Genomic DNA, 21,338 nt, shown 5'->3' with positions numbered 1-21,338 from the left:
TACAGTGGAGAGGGGAGGGGAGTGAAGACATTAAGCATAGACAGATGGCTGGGGGAGTCACTAAACACAGGTACGGGGGCTTGCATGTGTTACAGTGGGAAGGGGAGGGGAGTGAAGACATTAAGCATAGACAGATGGCTGGGGGAGTCACTAAACACAGGTACGGGGGCTTGCATGTGTTACAGTGGGAAGGGGAGGGGAGTGAAGACATTAAGCATAGACAGATGGCTGGGGGAGTCACTAAACACAGGTACGGGGGCTGGCATGTGTTACAGTGGGAAGGGGAGGGGAGTAAAGACATTCTACATAGACAGATGGCTGGGGGAGTCACCAAACACAGGTATGGGGGCTTGCATGTTTTACAGTAGGAAGGGGAGTGAAGACATTCTACATAGACAGATGGCTTGGGGAGTCACCAAACATAGGTACAGGGGCTTGCTTGTGTTATAGTGGGGAGGGGAGGGGAGGGGAGGGAAGTGAAGACATTTAGCATAGACAGATGGGCCGGGGAGTCACCAAACACAGGTAGGGGGCTGGCATGTGTTATAGAGGGGAGGGGAGGGGAATGAAGACATTCTATGTAGACAGATGGCTGGGGGAGTCACCAATCACAGGTACGGGGGCTGGCATGTGTTATAGAGGGGAGGGGAGGGGAATGAAGACATTCTACGTAGACAGATGGGCAGGGCAGTCACCAAACACAGGTACGGGGGCTGGCATGTGTTATAGAGGGGAGGGGAGGGGAATGAAGACATTCTATGTAGACAGATGGCTGGGGGAGTCACCAAACATAGGTACAGGGGCTTGCTTGTGTTACAGTGGGGAGGGGAGGGGAGGGAAGTGAAGACATTTAGCATAGACAGATGGGCGGGGGAGTCACCAAACACAGGTACGGGGGCTTGCATGTGTTATAGTGGGGAAGGGAAGATTCATGAATTTGTGCACTGAAATAATTCAACAGCAAAACAAATTATTAACTGTCTTTTCCACATTTTAATTCCGTAAACTAACCAATGTTGAAATGCCTTTTCACACTTGATAAAACTGACATTCTCCTTCCCAGCAGACAGCCGGGGGTCCTTGTTGATGCCAGCAGGGAGACTCGGGGCTCCAGCTCACGGCGTCATCGGGGGGACACCCATCTGCCTACAGACAGCCATTGTTAGTCACCAGGGGAACACCCATCTCACTGCGGATTATATTAAATAAATTGTTTATTAGGAGCTTGTCAATGTATGTCACGAACCAGACATTTTTACTCCAATATATCCAGATAAAAATGCATCACTTTATTAATGCAAGCGAGGAATACTTGCATTTTCACATAAATTTCATGATGGCATTAAATTGATGATTTACAGTAATTCTATGTATTGTTTTCTATGTAAGTCTTTCTCCTGCAGGATCTGCGAATGATTGTGTATGGGTCTTGTCACCACTCCTTCAGTCGGGAGTGGCAGAAGTCTAGTCTGGCCTTCCAGCACCTGGAGGGACGCTTTCCATACGGCATCAATGCTCAAAGGGTAGGTCGAGGTACAGCTACCGAACACAGGGTAGCTTCTTGTACAACATCAACACCCACAGGATAGGTTCACTACTACCAAACACAGGATCACTTTTTGAACGACATCAACACCCATAGGGTAGATACACAACTACCAAACACAGGGTCACTTTTTGAACGACATCAACACCCATAGGGTAGGTACACTACTACCAAACACAGGGTCACTTCCTGTACGGCATCAAAACCCACAGGCTAGGTACACTACTACCAAACACAGGGACACTTCCTGTACGGCATCAAAACCCACAGGCTAGGTACACTACTACCAAACACAGGGACACTTCCTGTACGACATCAACACCCACTGGGTAGATACACAACTACCAAACACAGGGTCACTTTTTGAACGACATCAACACCCATAGGGTAGATACACTACTACCAAACACAGGGACACTTCCTGTACGGCATCAAAACCCACAGGCTAGGTACACTACTACCAAACACAGGGACACTTCCTGTACGGCATCAACACCCACTAGGTAGATACACAACTACCAAACACAGGGTCGCTTCCTGTACAGCATCAACACCCACTGGGTAGATACACTACTACCAAACACAGGGACACTTCCTGTACGGCATCAACACCCATAGGGTAGGTACACTACTACCAAACACAGGGTCACTTCCTGTACGGCATCAACACCCACTAGGTAGATACACAACTACCAAACACAGGGTCGCTTCCTGTACAGCATCAACACCCACTGGGTAGATACACTACTACCAAACACAGGGTCACTTCCTGTACGGCATCAACACCCACTGGTTAGATACACTACTACCAAACACAGGGTCACTTCCTGTACGGCATCAACACCCACTAGGTAGATACACTACTACCAAACACAGGGTCACTTCCTGTACGGCATCAACACCCACTGGGTAGATACACTACTACCAAACACAGGGTCACTTCCTGTACGGCATCAACACCCACTGGGTAGATACACAACTACCAAACACAGGGTCACTTCCTGTACGGCATCAACACCCACTGGGTAGATACACTACTACCAAACACAGGGTCGCTTCCTGTACGGCATCAACACCCACTGGGTAGATACACTACTACCAAACACAGGGTCACTTCCTGTACGGCATCAACACCCACTAGGTAGATACACAACTACCAAACACAGGGTCACTTCCTGTACGGCATCAACACCCACTGGGTAGATACACTACTACCAAACACAGGGTCACTTCCTGTACGGCATCAACACCCACTAGGTAGATACACAACTACCAAACACAGGGTCACTTCCTGTACGGCATCAACACCCACTGGGTAGATACACTACTACCAAACACAGGGTCACTTCCTGTACGGCATCAACACCCACTAGGTAGATACACAACTACCAAACACAGGGTCACTTCCTGTACGGCATCAACACCCACTGGGTAGATACACTACTACCAAACACAGGGTCACTTCCTGTACGGCATCAACACCCACTAGGTAGATACACAACTACCAAACACAGGGTCACTTCCTGTACGGCATCAACACCCACTGGGTAGATACACTACTACCAAACACAGGGTCGCTTCCTGTACAGCATCAACACCCACTAGGTAGATACACAACTACCAAACACAGGGTCACTTCCTGTTTGATTCCAATTTGGGAATTTTTACTGACATTTTCTGCCAACTTGGTACTGAATATTGGTCATCTCTGGATGTGACTGTGTAGCCGATGACCTCCTGCCACAGAAGCCAGCTTGTGATCTTGTCATGTCTGTCTGCTGCTTCAGTGTGGATCTCGAGGTCTAATGCTGTGTGTCCAAGCATTCCTGCTCAAGCACCTGCTGTTTGTCAAGGAGTACCAGTCCAGCATCTTCCTCTCCAGGTAAGATGCTGCTTTGGTCTTGGGTAAATACAGGAAACCCTGTTAATCTAGGTCCTGTTTCACGACTGACATAGCATAGACTAACAACAGTCATGGCGCTAAGACCATTGTAACTCCTTTACTTTAACACTGACTTATGATAGTCACAGCACTGAGACTATCGTAACTTCTATACTTTGACATTGGCCTACGACAATCACAGCACTTAGACTATCGTAACTCCTATACTTTAACACTGACTTGTGACAGTCACAGCTCTAAGACTATCGTAACTCCTATACTTTAACACTGACTTATAATAGTCACGGCACTAAGACTATCGTAACTTCTATACTTTGACACTGACTTATGATAGTCACAGCACTAAGACTATCGTAACTCCTATACTTTAACACTGACTTGTGACAGTCACAGCACTAAGACTATCGTAACTCCTATACTTTAACACTGACTTATAATAGTCACAGCTCTAAGACTATCGTAACTCCTATACTTTAACACTGACTTATAATAGTCACAGCACTAAGACTATCATAACTTCTATACTTTGACATTGACCTACGACAATCATAGCACTAAGACTATCGAAACTCCTATACTTTAACACTGACTTATGACAGTCACAGCACTAAGACTATCATAACTCCTATACTTTAACACTGACTTATAATAGTCACAGCACTAAGACTATCGTAACTTCTATACTTTGACACTGACTTATGATAGTCACAGCACTAAGACTATCGTAACTCCTATACTTTAACACTGACTTATAATAGTCACAGCACTAAGACTATCGTAACTCCTATACTTTAACACTGACTTATAAATGTCACAGCACTAAGACTATCGTAGACAGATTCTGGGTGAAAATAATTCCCCAGCAACCTCACAATATCAATCATTGGATTGTCTGGCCCTGATTCTAATATTCACAGGTCATGTCAGAATGACCTTTCATCCAACCAATCAGAGTGTCGCTTACCGGTACCAGATCAGGAAAGTGACAGATGGAATGTGTTTTCTAATTATGCAACCTCAAAATACTTCACACAGGGTATTCCAAATGACACTTACAAGCTATATAACTGAATCCATACAATCTAGACCATGTTCTTTTGTTCAGTTTCCAAATTTTTAATCAATAATTTGTCAAAATATGTAAAAGAGTAGTCACTATTTTGAAACTAGTGCCGCAAAGTATGAGAACACCGTCACCAGAACTTTGTTTAGCCGTAGCAAGAACTAAGACCTGATTTATGAGATTAATACCTGTATCGCAAAACACAGCCCTAAAATGAGTATGACTAAAAGTAAACATAGTATATTTGACCTTGTGATCACATGTAAACCAATTTCACTCTGGCCTTTGACATCTGCTTCCTCCCAGCGCCCTGCATCCCAACAGCTACGAGCGGCGCCGTGCCCTGATTGATGGGCTGTGTGAGATGCTGTGGCAGGCTGGGGAGCGGCGGCGTTGCTGCGTGTGTCTGCAGCAGGAACACAGCTGCTTCGGCCCCGACTACAGATACCGTGTGGACAACATCACCGAGCGAGTGAGAAAGTTTATTGATGTGGCCTACCTGTTATTATGATTTTTGTTTGTTGTTTGATGCTGCACCCAGCTAAAACTCTGATGGCGGTCTGTAAATACTCAATGTTTGACTCATGTTCATTTGTATGCTTCTAGAAGAGATACAGCAAGTCTTCTGCCTCATAATTGCTTGGGAAAGTGATCGATAACATATTACAAACTTTTCACACCGATATGGACATATTTCTGTAATTTGAGAATTTGAATTTATATTACCATGATAACAGCATTTTGGAGCAGAAAGAAAATCAACTTGAATTTGTTGGATCCTTAAGTTCTATTTACCTCGGGGTAAATCCGGGTTAGAATTGGTCTTCAGCAACTCATGCTTGTCGTAACATGCATAAGAGGCGACTTACGGGATAATGTGGTCACGTTTGCTGACTTGGTTGATGCATGTCATCGATCCCAATTGTGTAGATAAAAGCTCATGATGTCAATCACTGGATTGTCTGGTCCATACTTGATTATTTACAGACGATGGTCATATAGCTGGAACATTGTGGAGTGCATCGTTAAACAACAAACAATCATATGAGTGTGTCATGAGTGTAGCTTAAATAAGAAAAATATTGTACATCACTGAGGGTGAAACATCCACTGTACCGTGATACATCCACTGTACCGTGATACATCCACTGTACCGTGATACATCCACTGTACCGTGATAACTGTACCGTGATACATCCACTGTACCGTGATACATCCACTGTACCGTGATACATGGCCGTCAAGACATACATCATACATAAGGACCTGTTTTGCCATCCATTTTTTTTACAAAGTGCATTTTTTCACGGAAGAATAACCCCCATCTGAGTAGGGATGAATGCGAGGTTGAAGAGACTCTGGTGTCAACTGTTTGGGGATCATTTTGGCCTCCCTTTTTGTGAGGAAATCAGAACAGTTAACAAGGAAGAAACAGGCTGGTGCCACGTTATCATTCATCTGAAAGTCACAAATATTTCAGTTTATGGCTTTTATGTTGTTATTCTGGCATATGAAGATATGCATCGTATCATGATACATATCAGCGATAGATATTATCAGGTTTAGCCCACTAGTCCTTATTTATGATAACATATAGCAAAACCCTTAAAATGACACATTTCTACTAGTCCTTAGGATACCTTTACTATTGGGCAGTTTGGCAAGGACTATAGGACTACAGTAAACTACGGTTATAACAAACTCAGGGGTGGTCGGGTAGCATAGTGGTTAAAGCGTTTGCTCGTCACGCCGAAGACCCGGGTTCGATTCCCGACATGGGTACAATGTGTGAAGCCCATTTCTAGTGTCCCCCGCCGCGATATTGCTGAAATATTGCTAAAAGCGGCGTAAAACCATACTCACTCACTCACTCACTATAACGAACTCAAAGGGACTACTAATTTTAGTTCGTTATAACCGTAGTTCGTTATAAGTACATATACAGCATGACTACAGCAAGTAGTCGGGACCAAAAAGTAAGTTTGTTATGTCCGTCAGTTCGTTATAAGCGTGTTCGTTATAACCCTAGTTTACTGTATATGCCAATTACTAATGCTGCATATCAAGGCCTTCCGTATTGTTGCACCCCTATGAATCAGTGTTTTTGAAATGATGTTACCCTCTTCGTCTCTTGTTTGGAAACACTTCACTCTTTTCTTGGTACTACAGTGTGCTTAAACAGGTCTTAGTATATGTCAATTCTGTTCCAGCTTCATCTATTTGAATTCAAGAAACTTGAAGATTTAAGGATATTTATCAGAAGGCATTTAGAACAGGTAACTATTTGTACATCAGGGAGAGTGGAAGGTCGGAGGTTCAATAGATGTTAATAGATGGTACTTGTTGTTACCCTGACTGGCGCTCAGCATTAAGGGGTTGAAACAATGACTGGTCGGCTCTCGGACAGTATGCTGTGTCTCGTGAGCTTCCCTCTCTCTACGCTGAACCGAGTTTGAGGCTAGATTTTCTGTTGAATGCAGATGTTGTTAACTTGGAGAAGTTTGTGTCTATAAATTCTATTATGAACATAATTATCATTTTTTTAATTGATCTTGGATAAAGCTACGTACTTTATTGCCAGGTTGCTCCTTGAGGGAACAGTCTCTGGTTGAGTAATCAGATACAACTGTTCTTTTCATATGCCACCATTATGCCAACTTCTGTTTTCAACAATGGATTTTGATAAAGTGCTAAGTTTAAGTGAGTAATAAATAAATTATACTTGTCCCTGTTAGATATTGTTTTAATTGCATTTCATATTTCGCTCGTTAGATACGTTTTGTAATAAAATTGTTATCTAGCCGGACGCGAACTCATTTAGTAATCTGATTGCTGGTCATGATTTCATACATTTTAATACTGATAAAGCCGGACAACTTCAATCTGAATAAATTTTCAGTAGCTTTGAAATCATAGATCAACCACCTGTGAGCTTTTACACGACTTGTGATAGACACCTGCATGTGCAGCGATAGAAATTAACTCTTTTAGTTTTCCAGTCCTTATAATGATAACATATAGCAAAACCCTTAAAAATGGCAAATTTCTACTAGTCCTTATGATACCTTAACTATTGGACAATTTGGCAAGGACCATAAGACTAGTGTCAGTTTCTAACGCTGTTGTATATACTATTCAGCTCCACCTGAGTTGTCTCCCTTCCTTCAGTTCCAGGGGGACAACAGTTGTGGATGTATTCTCTTCCTGTACAGCCTTGTCCTCTCCAGAACTCTGCACAGGTCCGTATCTCCCATAGCATCATCTCCGAGGTGCACAATCACACAATATCACAACAGGGGACACTGGAAATGTGGGGAAGCAAACCTCCGATTTGGATTGATGAGCGAACATTTTAAGCACCAGTTTAAGCACTTTGCTACCACACCACTAGTTTAGCAAACAAACCATGATGTAACTAAACACTGTTGAAAACATCAGTAAACCAATCCACCAATGATAGAATACTGAGAGGCGCATAAACACACTCGATGACGCCAGCAACCCTGTTGCCAGGCTGACTTCCCATGGCATTTTTTCAATATTTCGCAAATTACGTCACAGGCTGTTGTGACGTGAATTGAAGGACCCCGTTCCACAAGGTGATCGTAGTGCAACGACAGTCATAGGTGTATGTTAGAGTATGGGAGTTATGATAACCTGAGTGCTACAATAGCTTTGTGGAATGGACTCCTGAATTGTAAAGGTGGTATTCAATTCATACATGGCAACTTTTGATGTGTTTGAAGTATTATTTTGGTAAGCTCATTTGGATTTTGCTGTGGATCGCATAGATGTCTGCCTATTCATACACAACAATGAAACTTTTAAAAAAGTAATGATAAGTAATAAATATAATACTAAACTCTCTCCCATGTAATACCACTTTTATGAAATTTGTGAATAGTTCTGGTATGACTCGCTTTCGCGAACTATTCAAGGATTTCATAAAATTGGTATTCGTTTGTCAAATGCCAGAACTCTTTACACGAATTTCTTAAAATTGGTTTTACACGGGACCGAGTGTAGTATTCTTTATCTATGTTTGTTGTGTTGCAGAGTTCGAGAAGACATGGACATGCCAGAAGACAGCAAGTTGAAGCTGCTGACAGACATGGAGGAATGCACCCCATCTCTCATCAACCTGCTGCTGACAGGCCGCGCGGTGCCGCATCTACACAACGGAGACATCCTCTACAACAGGAGAGGCGCTCTACTGGTGGGTAGCACTGTCACGCACACGGTTGGATAGGCATGGAAAGTGATATTGGACTCTTGTTCCTTATGTATATTCCAGGACTTTTTGTATTCACACAATTCAAAATTAATTGTGGAATGGGGATATATATTTATTTTTTATTGCACGCAAGTATGCAGCTTGTCTAGAGGTCTGTGATCGGCCTTCAGAAAATGATGACAGGGTGAATATAAGGGCTAAATGCATATCAGGGAGTTTCTCTGAAGCAGTATGCCCACACAGTTTACTCATTGTGGAATATTATACCCTGGATAAGGGGAGGGTAGACTGTTACATTACATTTTACATAATTAGGAAATAGAAACAAATGGTATACAGTCAAGGTTCGTTAATCCGACATCGTTGGTTGCACGTGATTGTGTCGGATTAACGAGTATTTCGGATTAACGAAATTAATTGATTTGTGATTGAAAATCGGACGTCTTCACGATAGATAATAACTGTGTGTACCTTGTAATAAAATCATTAAAAACGAAATAAGCTGGCTTCATGCACATTTATCTGGCTTCAATTTGTAAACTACATTTGTATAGCTTTGTACATACAGGTTTGAATAGCTTTTCCTGTTAATTGTTAAGTTAATCTCTGCAGCCAGTGCGTGTCAAAACACTGGCTGTGTACTCACGGGCAGATGACCACGGAGTACGCTGATCACTGTGTCGGATTAACGAGACTGATTAATGAGTGATTTCGGTAATTCGTTGCAAATTAGGTGTGTCTGAGTCGGAGTGCGAGAATGTCGGATTAACGGGACTAAATAGCACTGAATCAATCGGTTCCCATCATTTGTGTCGGATAAAGCCGAGTGTCGGATTAACGAGTGTCGGATTAACGAGACTTGACTGTAGTTTAATGGCCTCAGGGTTTTCTGTGATGCAGAAGTCCTGCTGGTATATACAATACCCTTGACCATGCACTGGCAAGGAACACGTGTATGATCACTTTCCGATATTGAGTGCCTCTTGAAGATGATTGGTCAGCTGAAGCAACATGACGTTTACTTCCAGTGGTATTGCTTCCACTTTCATTCTAGGAGATTATCAGTTTTAAATTGTAGCATGCTAGTTAATCTCCTGTTTTGCAGTGTACATCTCTGGAAGATCAAAATTTCATATTGAACCAAATCAATCGGACGTGAAATATTACTACCAGTGACTTTGCAGTCGCATGACACTGAAACATTCAAGTACATCACATTAACTCATAAGTCTGAATTCATATAGGACCTACTCTAATTAATGAAGAGTGAGTGAGTGAGTGAGTATGGTTTTACGCCGCTTGTAGCAATATTCCAGCAAAATCACGGCGGGGAACACCGGAAATGGGCTTCACACATTGTACCCATGTCGGGAATCGAACCCGGGTCTTCGGCTTTACGAGCGAACGCTTTAACCACGAGGCTACCCGACCACCCCGCTAATTAATGAAGAAGGTTAATGAAAATGTTGACTCTTACACACTGACACATACCATGGGCATCTCCCATTTGTCAGACAGCTAACACAACATCTTCTATGGCTGAGGGCACATCAGGTGTGTGATGTTTTCCCTTAAATCCGAGTAGACTAGTCCTGTCATCAACAACTGTCTGACAATTGGTACAAAGGAAAACAAAATTTATACAAATCAGTGTTTGTTCTTGATTTATTATTGCTTGTTCTACTCCGTGAACAAATCAGTGACCACAAACTGTGAAAGATTAAACTATGAAGTACATACACTTCAAAGGGACTCCTTGATTGTGTCCTGATGAGTCTTGATGACTTCCTGAGTTGAGAAGCAAGGCAATATCCTGATCATGGTGTATGCTGATTGGTTGGTCGATGAAGTTGTACACTTCAGCTGATTATGGAGTTATCAGAATCACAATAACTCATTTGCCTTTGAAAATGCTTGCTGTTTCCACAAAAACTCTTTCTCTTAACCAGAGGAATAATGTGAATAATCATTTAACTCATTTCTCCAGATCAGTCAGAAACCCTGCTTCTAGATAATGTCAAGCGTTTTAAATATTCATGAAGCAGATTTGTTTCAATGACTTCCTAAGGCCTTCCTTTTATTTGTTATGAGGTGCTTTACAAAGTTTTGGCCTAAAATTTAATGTGAGTGGTCAAAAATAAATAAATCACCTCTAAACTTCCAGATTAATACTGCTACTATTGAATGAAAAACAAACAAGTTTTAACATGACAAGGTCCCGAAAGATAACTGATTGGTGTTTTATTGTTTTAATAACTAATTGAAACACATTATTCACCACATTTCTTGAACCCCGATGATAAATATCTTCTTCTTTTTTAAAATAAATCTAATTGTGATACAGAGTCAGCAAATCTTTTTCTTTTCCTTTTCTTATCTCATTGGTTTTGTTTTTTTGTCAGCCAGTCTTGTAAACCATCTAAGAAAGATAAAAGGACTAAAGTGTTTGCCTTGTTCCTTCAGAGCCAGCCTGTCCGGGGCAGCAAGCAGCGCAGCGAGGTCGGCTTCCTGTTCTGGGACAAGGGGGAGGCGGATGACGAGAGGACCGAGGTACACTGTTCCCCCCTAGGTCTCTCTCACCCTGTTGGGAGATGTGGTAGCCTAGTGGTTACAGCGTTCACTCGTCAAACTGAAAGCCTGGGTTTGATTCCCCACATGGGTACAATGTGTGAAGCCCATTTCTTGGGTCCCCTGCCATGGTATTGCTTGATTGTTGCCAACAACAAACTTTTATTTATGTTTATTTTATACAGCTCTAAGATGAAACAAGGGTAGAAACTGACCTGTGCACAGTTCTGGAGAGGACAAGGCTACAGGAAGAGAATATAACTCACTCACTAACTGGTGGTTCTGTGGGCATTACAGGGGTAGAAACTAACATATTTAGTCCACTAGTCCTCATAATGATAACATATAGCAAAACCCTTAAAAATGGCAAATTTCTACTAGTCCTTATTAGACTATATGATACCTTAACTATTGGCCAGTTGGGCAAGGACTACAGGACTAGTGCCAATTTCTAACACTGCATTACACAACAGAATAAGTCCCCAGGACCCCATGTCTGTCACAAGAATAGCTGACTAAATGGAGTGTGTGTGGTTATAATGTGTGACCTGGCCAGTACCTCGATGACGTGGACCGTTGCTCACGCTATCAACCACTGGTTTTCCTGACCTAGACTTGATTATTTACAGGCCTCTGTGATATAGCTTGATGATTGCTGTTTCAGAAAACAACATCCCAAATCACTCACATGCTCACACTTTGTTGAAAAAATATTATTTTCACCACATCCAAGATTATTTTTATAAAAAATCATTTTTAAACATTGAAACTTTCGAAGGACACTTATTAATAAAGAATATTATTACAGTCCACTGCATCCACACGGATGATACAGGTTATGATTAAGTATTCGTAGCCAAAATGAAGGGACACCCAAATCTGCGGTAGGCCTGGATGGCCTGGATAACTTCCAAGAGTCAGTGGGGCTGCTTATATCTATCATGTCAGGTGTTTCAGTAATGAGGAACTTACCTAATAACCCAGATACGTTGCTTGTTGGTTTGGTTTTCACTATCACTAATAATGATGATTGTGTGTTTATATTTGTATTGAGCATATGTTGTAAGGGACCGACAATTTAATTTTGTCACGGGGCCTGGGAGCTTTTTTTTTTGCTTTTTTTGTTTAAATAATGAGGATAGCCTGAAAAAATATGTAAGATGAAATAAAAATTGTTTGGCTCCACCATCAAAGAATGATTTTTATATATTAAGCAGTGACCAAAAATATATAGCAGTCTCCCAAATAAATTTCCAGGCCCCTCCCCAGAATATGAAATGGTGGTCCCTAACAGTATGTTGTACCTCCAGGTGGGCAGTATGTTGAAGACCCCCAAGTTCCCTGTGTGGCTGACGAAGGTGAATGGTCAGTTTGGCCTGCTGTTCAGCACCAACGTGGACCTGGTCAGTGACTGGCGAGCTGAGCACCGCTTTGCCCTGCATTACTACACGGGGCTCGTCACCCAGGAGAAGCCTGCACAGCTCACCATTGGTTAGTTGCCTTGGATACACAGGAACAGGGAGATTTTATGAATGCTTCCAGTAATGCTAGTTTCACACTTATTGTAAATATGACTTTTAATGAATATAGAATATTAAAACCAAGGGTTCTGTCACACGCTGTTCGTAATATGCCATCAGCAGTTGTAGACAGTAACACTGTGACACTGTAATAAATTGTAGCTGATGGACTGCACAGCTCTCGGTGAGATCGCCTTGTATAAGGAGAGATCTTTGAAAGGCTTTTAAGTATCGCCTTTTGAACACTATTCCAGTTATATCACAGCTTGTCAGCTTAATACGGGAGGAAAACCTGAAGTGGTGCAGGTCTCAGATGTTTACCACTTTGTTGAAACCCAAGAGCATGGGTATGGTGCTGACAAATCTGGAAATGTAAGAAAGGCATGTAGAATTTGGATATGTAGCTAAAGCAATGATGATGGTGTTGATTCACCACTACAGCTGTAGTAAAGAAGTAGATGATCTGTAGTAAGTTTCATCATCCATGTTGTCTTGTCACCCTGTGAATCTTCACAGATCACGGGTTAGAATTGGTCTTCAGCATGTTTGTTGTAAGAGGCGACTAACAGGATTGGTTGGTCAGACTTGGGTGATGCGTGTCATCATACCCAACTGTGTTGTTCGCTGCTCATGATGGCAATCACTGGATTGTCCAATCCAGACTCAATTTTGTCAGACCACCATCATATATCTGGCATATTGCTGAGTGCGGCGTTACACAACAAACAAACAAACACAAAGTATGTTAATATTAATAAAACAAACAAACAAACAGCATTATACTATCAGTCATTAGTTTCACAGAGTGAGTCTGAGATTTTATAAATGCCTCCAGCATTGAAGCCTTCCCACTCATTGTATATTTTCATTCGGTTGACATTCAACTTGAGTTAATATAAACTGATTTCTGGTGAAATGAAAACTGTTAAAACCAGATGTCAATCACATAGTGTTGGTGGTTGGCCATGCCAACAGCTGATTGTAACATTGTGTTGGTGGTGAACCATGCCAACAGCTGGTTGTAGCATTGTGTTGGTGGTGAACCATGCCCACAGCTGGTTGTAACATTGTGTTGGTGGCCTGGTTGACCTTGCCAACAGCTGGTTGTAACATTGTGTTGGTGGTGAACCATGCCCACAGCTGGTTGTAACATTGTGTTGGTGGTTGAATTTGCCAACAGCTGGTTATAACATTGTGTTGGTGGTTGAAGTTGCCAACAGCTGGTTGTAACATTGTGTTGGTGGTTGACCATGCCAACAGCTGGTAGTAACATTGTGTTGGTGGTTGAAGATGCCAACAGCTGGTTGTAACATTGTGTTGTCGGTTGACCATGCCAACAGCTGGTTGTAACATTGTGTTGTCGGTTGACCATGCCAACAGCTGGTTGTAACATTGTGTTGGTGGTTGACCTTGCCAACAGCCGGTTGTAACATTGTGTTGGTGGTTGACCATGTCAACAGCTGGTTGTAACATTGTGTTGGTGGTTGACCTTGCCAACAGCTGGTTGTAAGACTGTGTTGGTGGTTGACCATGCCAACAGCTGGTTGTAACATTGTGTTGATGGTTGACAGTGCCAACTATTTTGAAATATGGACGATGATGTTGAAGACCTCACACATGCAGGTGACCTGCAGGTCTATGCTCGATTCTGAAACTTACAGATATCTGACCTTTATGGTAACAAAACATATACTGATGTATTGTGTGATTGTTGCTATGATGTTTTTTCATCCTAGACACCCGATACAATCGTCTACGCCCTAAGACGTCGCTGCTGAGACGGGATCAGGATGACAAGATCCCTGCCCTAGAGCATTGCATCATGACCAAGTAAGTTGGCCTGGGGAGAGGGACACAGAGCTAGATTCTATTTCATACTGAACTTATTGTTTTCTTCTTTTGGATCATACGCATGGGGATTCCGGGTTACAATTGGTCACCGACCTATGTTTGTTGTAAAAGGCAACGAAATGGATCAGGTGGTCAGACTCAGTGACTTGGTTGATGCTTGTCATCGTATCCAAAATGCATGAATCGATACTCATGATAATCACTGGATTGTCTGGTTCGGACTCGATTATTTACAGACTGCCATCATATAGCTGGAATATTGCTGACTGCGGAATAAAACTACAAACAAAGAAGCAAACAATTTTGGTGGATTAAATGAATTGCAAGATTAATGCATGGGTTCTCATAGCATGCAGCAGCAGCTTCTTGGACAATCTTAATGGACTCAAGTTCATGTTAAGGCTAAAAAAATAATAGTCTTGGTTTTCATGCACCGCCCGCATCATCATAAAGTTCGCCACACGTTTCGTTTTTATTTCCTTTTAATTTTTGTTTATAAAAAATACTTAAATATTCCAAGTCCAACGGTAGTCAAATACTGTATTCAAGTATTTTACTCCTCAAGGAATACATTTAGGTAGGGAGGCCCTTTCCCGGGTTGATTGTGCACAATTGTTTATTGATTTATTGATTACACAACAGTTATTGGTTACATACTAGTTTGAACAACCCCCCCCCCCCCCCAAAAAAAAGACACCACCCGCCCACACTTCATTTTCAAAAACATTGCCTGAGAACATATTTTTTTTAAGCCTAATGTCATGTTTTTATCAAGAACAAACTTCTTTTCATACAAATTTGAATATGTTTGTGCTTTTGTATGAAACAAAATTGCCATTATTAAAGCTTGCATTCTCATGTCACGCAGTGGTAGCATCGTTTAGAATCCTTAGTATCTGAAGTTCAAGTTTTCTTTTAAAATTATGGTCAATAAGCTAAAAAATATAATAGTCTTGGTTCTCAGGTACCGCTCACATCATCATAAAGTCTGCCACATGTTTCGTTTTTATTTCCATTTTAGAAAAATATAAGAAATCCTAATACTTAAAATCAATGCAATCCAATATTGCAAAAAGTTACTTCCCTTTACATGCACAATGCTTTACTGTGCATTTCGTGTTAAAGCCATGGCGGCAATAGGAGTTTGAATGTTTGTTTTTGTAGGGAGGCCCTTTCTCACGTTTATGGTACACAACTGTTTATTTGTATACATACTATTTGAACAAGCAACAACAAACAAAAAATCTAGCCGCCCGCACTATATTTTCAAAAGTCATTGCCTGAGAACCAATTCTTTTATTGTTTTAAGCCACAGCTGCTGCATTCACACCAGGCTTCTGTGACCTGCTTGTCTGTTTCAGGTGGTACGGTGCCAATGTTCTGTGGAATGGTACTATTCCTTTCTACTGATGGTGCTGAGACAAAGAGAACCACTCTGGAATCCTGTGATCATATGTTGAGCCACCTGCAGGAAGAAACTGACGTGCTCTAAATGACACTGAGTGTAAGGTGTGGCATTATTTAGTGATACTTTAACGGACATAAACGATCATACCATATAGGCATAAAAACAGACAATAGGCACAAATAATTTGCCCTGCGAGTGCCCCCAATTGTCTGTTTGGATCAAACAAGACACTTTGATTTCAGTCATCGAAGTCTGGACATAAATTTTACAGTACCGGTTCATGTCCAGCTTTCTTCACTCATCACCAGATTTGTTTTTGAACAAGGAAAATCCTATCTACAGTTAGCATAAGACTTCACAGATCCTCAAGTTTGGTAGCGAGTCACCAGGACTCCAAATAGCACAGGAATCTGGGTTTTTTACTATCAACTCTCTCTGTGTAAACATTTCTTTCATCCAAAACTGGCTTCCACAGGAGGTCTTGCTTGGGTGTTTAGAAGTGATCTCTTCTAGGAGATACAGCTGCAGTGAAATTGCATCACAATGTTTTGCAGACCATTGTGATGTCATCGGTCACCATGATGTCACAATCAAATTACATTACTTATACCACTCATTCGGGGGCTGGTTAGCTCTACTTATTGCATTCAAGACACTAGCTATTACTGTTTACAAACGGAAAGTTGGAAGTATCTAGTTGGATGACAAATATAATCTTTTATTGACCCGTGTTGAAATATTTGACTCTCAGGTGAGATTCTATAAGTTTGTTGTTGTTTATCGCTGCACTCAGCAATATTCCAGCTATGTGACGGCGGTCTGTAAATAATCGAGTCTGGTTCAGACAATCCAGTGATTGACATCATGGGCATCGATCTACCCAATTGGGAGTGGATGACATGCATCAACCAAGTCAGCAAGCCTGACCACCCCATCCCGTTAGTCTTCTCTTACAACAAGCACTGTCGCCTTTTATGGCAAGCATGGGTTGCTGAAGACCTACTCTCTCGGATTGCACGGGTCAATTCTATATGTACAGAGATGGGTCTTTGATAGTAAAATGAGTGAAATAAATGTGAGTGATTATCAATTGGGACACGCTGACATGCTATCAAGTGACCCTGACCCTGATCATCATAACAACCAACATACAGTAAACTACGGTTATAACAAACTCAAAGGGACCGCTAATTTTAGTTCCTAATAACTGTAGTTCATAATGAGCATATATACAGCATATATATGCAACAAATGGCTGGGATTAAGAAATAAGTTTGTTATATCGGTCATTTCATTATAAGTGTGTTCGTTATTAACGTAGTTTGCTGTAGGTTGTTGGGGACCAGTTCTAACCTGTATTCCCCACTGGGGATGTGATATGAGACACACCCAGCATCTGTAACATGGCCCCGGCATGTCAGCTTCTTGTTGCTCTGTACTTCCTTTTATTGTTCAGCCAATCATGTTTGAGGTATGATAGCAAATTAATAACACTTTTGCCAAAAAATGTCATTCCAATGTCTTCCATTCCAATCCATGGCAAGACTATAATCCAGTTTTCCAATGTTATCTTGGGAGAATATATTGATTATTGAGATGGGTTTTTTTATTCATGCTTTCTGTTTATCAATTCCCATGGCAGTTCAAAGCATTGAACACGAATGAATCAATCTTGCCAGTTTTTAAAGGCACTGTTAAACTGAAAGAATCGTAGTATTAATTAAATTTGGATTAAACGATCATAAACTTGGAGATGTTAATGTTCTCTAAATTTGAGGCTATTTTCCCCCACAGTCTTTCATGTGACTTTCTTCAGTTGATTGAAACCACATACTATGTACTGGAATGTAAACTGTTGTTGTTACTCTTCTTGCCAGTGCTTTATACCATGTGCTTTGCTTCATTTCTGTTTGAGCTGTGCTCCTGTCAACTATGTTGTTTCATTTTGTAGTCATATTGATGTTATTAGGTAATGGAGAAATAAATCACTGGAATCTGTTGATGAACTAGAATCAACAAGCCCGGGTTTGACTATGCTATGATTAAATAATAATTTCTCAATAATTTTGCATATTGCATAATCACTTAGGCTTAAAAAAATAAAAGAATTGGTTCTCAGGCAATGGTTTTTGAAAATATGGTGTGGTCGGTGTCCTTTTTTTTTTTCTTTTTTCTTTTTTTTTATTGGGGGGGGGGGGGGTGGGGTCAACTAGTAACCAGTAACCAATAAACAGTTGTGTAATCAATAAACAATTGTGTTCAATCAACCTGGGAAAGGGCCTCCCTACATAAATGTATTCCTTGATGAGTAAAATACTGGAATACAGTATTTGACTACCGATGGACTTTGAATATTTAAGGATTTTGGTTGTTGTTTTTAAATGGAAATAAAAACGAAACGTATGGCAAACTTTATGATGATGCGGGCGGTGCCTGAGAACCAAGACTATTATTTTTTTAGCCTTATAGGCCTTTTCGTTCTTTTATTCGTTGGTTTACAGATTTTGTCTCACAAAATTTTAAGTGCTGCATGCATGCGCGCACCCGCGCACGCACAATGTCATGATGGCCAGCATGCTGGACAATTAGTGAAACATGCAGTCGTGGTGAGTTTAATATCTTGTGTTTGGAATGTATGAAAACAATTTGTGGTATACTTTATTGAAAGTGCTAAGTAGGCACTAAATAAAAAAAACCTCTCAAATGAGAATTATATTTTTCAACTTTCCATATTTTTATGGTCGGCATATCTGTAAACCAATTATAAGAAGAACATGGCATATGTGTCACTTTTACTGGTTTAAATGGTTAGTGAGTCCCGGCCCAAAAACAACAGGAACAACATCATCATAATGGCTTGCATTGGCGGATACAGAGGGGGGGGGGGGGGGGTGCGCACCCCCCTTTTTATTTCGAAAAAAATCTTTATTTCTGTATAAATTACCACCAAAGACAATAAATAGATCTTAATTGTGCACCCCCCATTTTTAAAAAAGCTGTATCCGCCCATGGCGTGAATGTTTGTGGTAGCAGATAGTGATAGTGGTTTTTAAATAATTATGTTTTTGTATTTTCACTGTATTATGTTTTTAAGGATTATTTTGTGTGATAACTGTCCATTAGTTTATGAAATATTGAAGGTTTTACGGATAAAGATTCATTTTGAGTCATCATGTTAAATGTAGATACTTTCATTGTATCCTTGTGGAGGTTACATTCCGTACATCCCTGCACATGATCTGTCTTAGATATCAGGATATATGTTGATGTTATTAATTGAATATTTCATATTGAAGTCACAAATACAGTTTTACTGTGCAAGAATCAAGTCATGAATATTTACACCACACCACTGTTCCTTCAGATGCAAGAAAATGTCCTGCTTTTATGAAAATATTTTTAGCACTCAGCACATCAACCAAAGAACACCTGAATAAATCCAGTCACATCCGAACAAATGATCTGACATGCAGACAAATACAAGGTAAAGACGGACCTGCCTGTAAGAGTGTTTGACGATCATTGCCCACGATTGACCGAGATTGTTTCTGTGTGTATTAGATAGAGGGCTGGGATGGGTCCAAATTTACTGCCAGGGATCCCTGACCCACTGTTGGTCTCAAGAATTGGGCACAAAATGTGTATTTTGATACATGTTTGAATAAGACGATCTGATCATACATACACAGAAGATGACTGAAGCTTCATCTTTATTGAAAAATAAAATGACAGAAGGAATGCATGCATAGTCTGAAAGTAATGCGGACATTAGTGACCTTGGAGTTTTATTGGTATTGTCAGTTAACAATATATCACGTGAGTGACTAATCACGAGTCCTGGTAGTCCCAATCTCATTAAAATCAGATTTTAGTTCTCATTATCGCTGAACAAAGATCTGAGGACATCCCATTACGGGTCACGTCAGAACGACCTTTCATCCAACCAATCAGAGCCTCGCTTACCAGATCATGAAAGTGACAGACGGAATGTGTTTTCTAATCATGCAACCTCGAAATATTTAACAGAGGGTATTCCGACAGTTACGGGTTTTATGATTATATCCATACAATCTAGGCCATCTGTGAGCCATTCCAGAATGTTCTTTTTAACAGTTTTATTTTTTTTAAATCGAGAATACATCAAAATATGTTTCGAAGCGAAGTCGCCAGTTAGAACCTAGCGCTGTAAAGCTCGAGAAAGCTGCCTTCTGATTGGCTAATGTCGATTTCTTGTCATTCATTTCATTGATCGGTCAAAGTTCGCGAAAGGTCGTTCTGACGTGACCTGTAATGGGATGTGCTCAGATCTTTGTTTAGCGGTAGCGAAAACTAAGATCTGATTTTAATGAGATTTTGGTAGTCCCAATGTGATTGTGACAGTAGGTTTGTGAGTGAGTGAGTGAGTGAGTTTGATTTAACACGATTTTAACAATATTCCAGCTATATCATGGCGTGTCAGCTTAATGTGGGAGGAAAGCCCGAAGTGATGCAGGTCTCAGACGTTTACCACTTTGGTGAAACCCAAGAGCATGGGTATGGTGCTGACAAACCTAGAAACTGAATTGGGGCGAACCGGATTCGAACCCACAATCATATGTTTCTGGCATGCCCAAGGGGCGCAACACTGCACAGCGAATCATGGCACCTTAGACGACTGGGTTGCCCGTAGGTTCATGAGCTTCATATCAGTACTTGTTCAGTTCATGAAAGTGTTCAGCATCCATTACCGGTCTCACTCTGGACTTTTCTCTCACACTAGACTGACACAGATGATATAACTGGAAAACTGATGAAAGCAGTTAATCTCCAAATCTATAACTCATACTGTATTACTTCAAATCATGGTGCATAACAACATTAAATGTTTGTCAAGCACATTTTTCTCTAAAGTGAGGATGGCGGTAGGAATTTTTTTTATATTTTTTTAAACCAAGAATAAAAACAAACACCACTGGGCACACATCTGACCTGGCTCTTTTGTACAGCTGTCAGTTGCCAAGCATTTCGTTCTGCTGAATTTACACCTAACCCATGCACCATGCACATGGAACTGCGATTGCACTCGTTAATCTTTGTGATATTAAAAAGTTTGCATTGTTTTTATTGCTGATTTTCATGCATTTGTAATGTAGTGTTTTATTATGTATTTTATACTATTGTTAAGAAATATACCAAATAAATCATTATTAACTTCAGCTTTTTTTCCATTATTTTGTTACCCCAGGAATAAATGTTCTGAATGAAA

General features: G+C 40.9%; 1 protein-coding gene across 1 annotated transcript; it reads left to right on the top strand.

The window, feature by feature from the left end:
- The first annotated feature begins 1,091 nt into the window (after positions 1-1,091).
- Positions 1,092-16,374, top strand: LOC124139533 (inactive ubiquitin carboxyl-terminal hydrolase MINDY-4B-like). The gene is made up of 11 exons (XM_046506666.2): positions 1,092-1,161; positions 1,404-1,523; positions 3,334-3,428; positions 4,819-4,984; positions 6,723-6,788; positions 7,681-7,751; positions 8,569-8,728; positions 11,210-11,296; positions 12,625-12,805; positions 14,571-14,664; positions 16,047-16,374. The coding sequence occupies exons 2-11, from the start codon at positions 1,413-1,415 to the stop codon at positions 16,093-16,095; spliced, it is 1,080 nt and encodes a 359-aa protein (XP_046362622.2). The 5' UTR covers positions 1,092-1,161; positions 1,404-1,412; the 3' UTR covers positions 16,096-16,374.
- The last annotated feature ends 4,964 nt before the right edge of the window (positions 16,375-21,338 follow it).

This window comes from Haliotis rufescens, unplaced genomic scaffold (genome assembly GCF_023055435.1).
Source record: "Haliotis rufescens isolate VD_foot unplaced genomic scaffold, xgHalRufe1.0.p SCAF_9, whole genome shotgun sequence".
Classification (NCBI taxonomy): domain Eukaryota; kingdom Metazoa; phylum Mollusca; class Gastropoda; order Lepetellida; family Haliotidae; genus Haliotis; species Haliotis rufescens.
Note: the sequence above shows the minus strand (reverse complement) of the source record. Positions and strands in the feature narration are given on the sequence as shown.

Coding starts and splice junctions, on each gene's coding strand:
- LOC124139533 (XM_046506666.2), top strand. CDS start 1,413: ATGATTGTGTATGGGTCTTGTCACCACTCCTTCAGTCGGGAGTGGCAG. Junction 1,524..3,333: donor ACGGCATCAATGCTCAAAGG/GTAGGTCGAGGT, acceptor CTGCTGCTTCAG/TGTGGATCTCGAGGTCTAAT. Junction 12,806..14,570: donor GCCTGCACAGCTCACCATTG/GTTAGTTGCCTT, acceptor TTTTCATCCTAG/ACACCCGATACAATCGTCTA.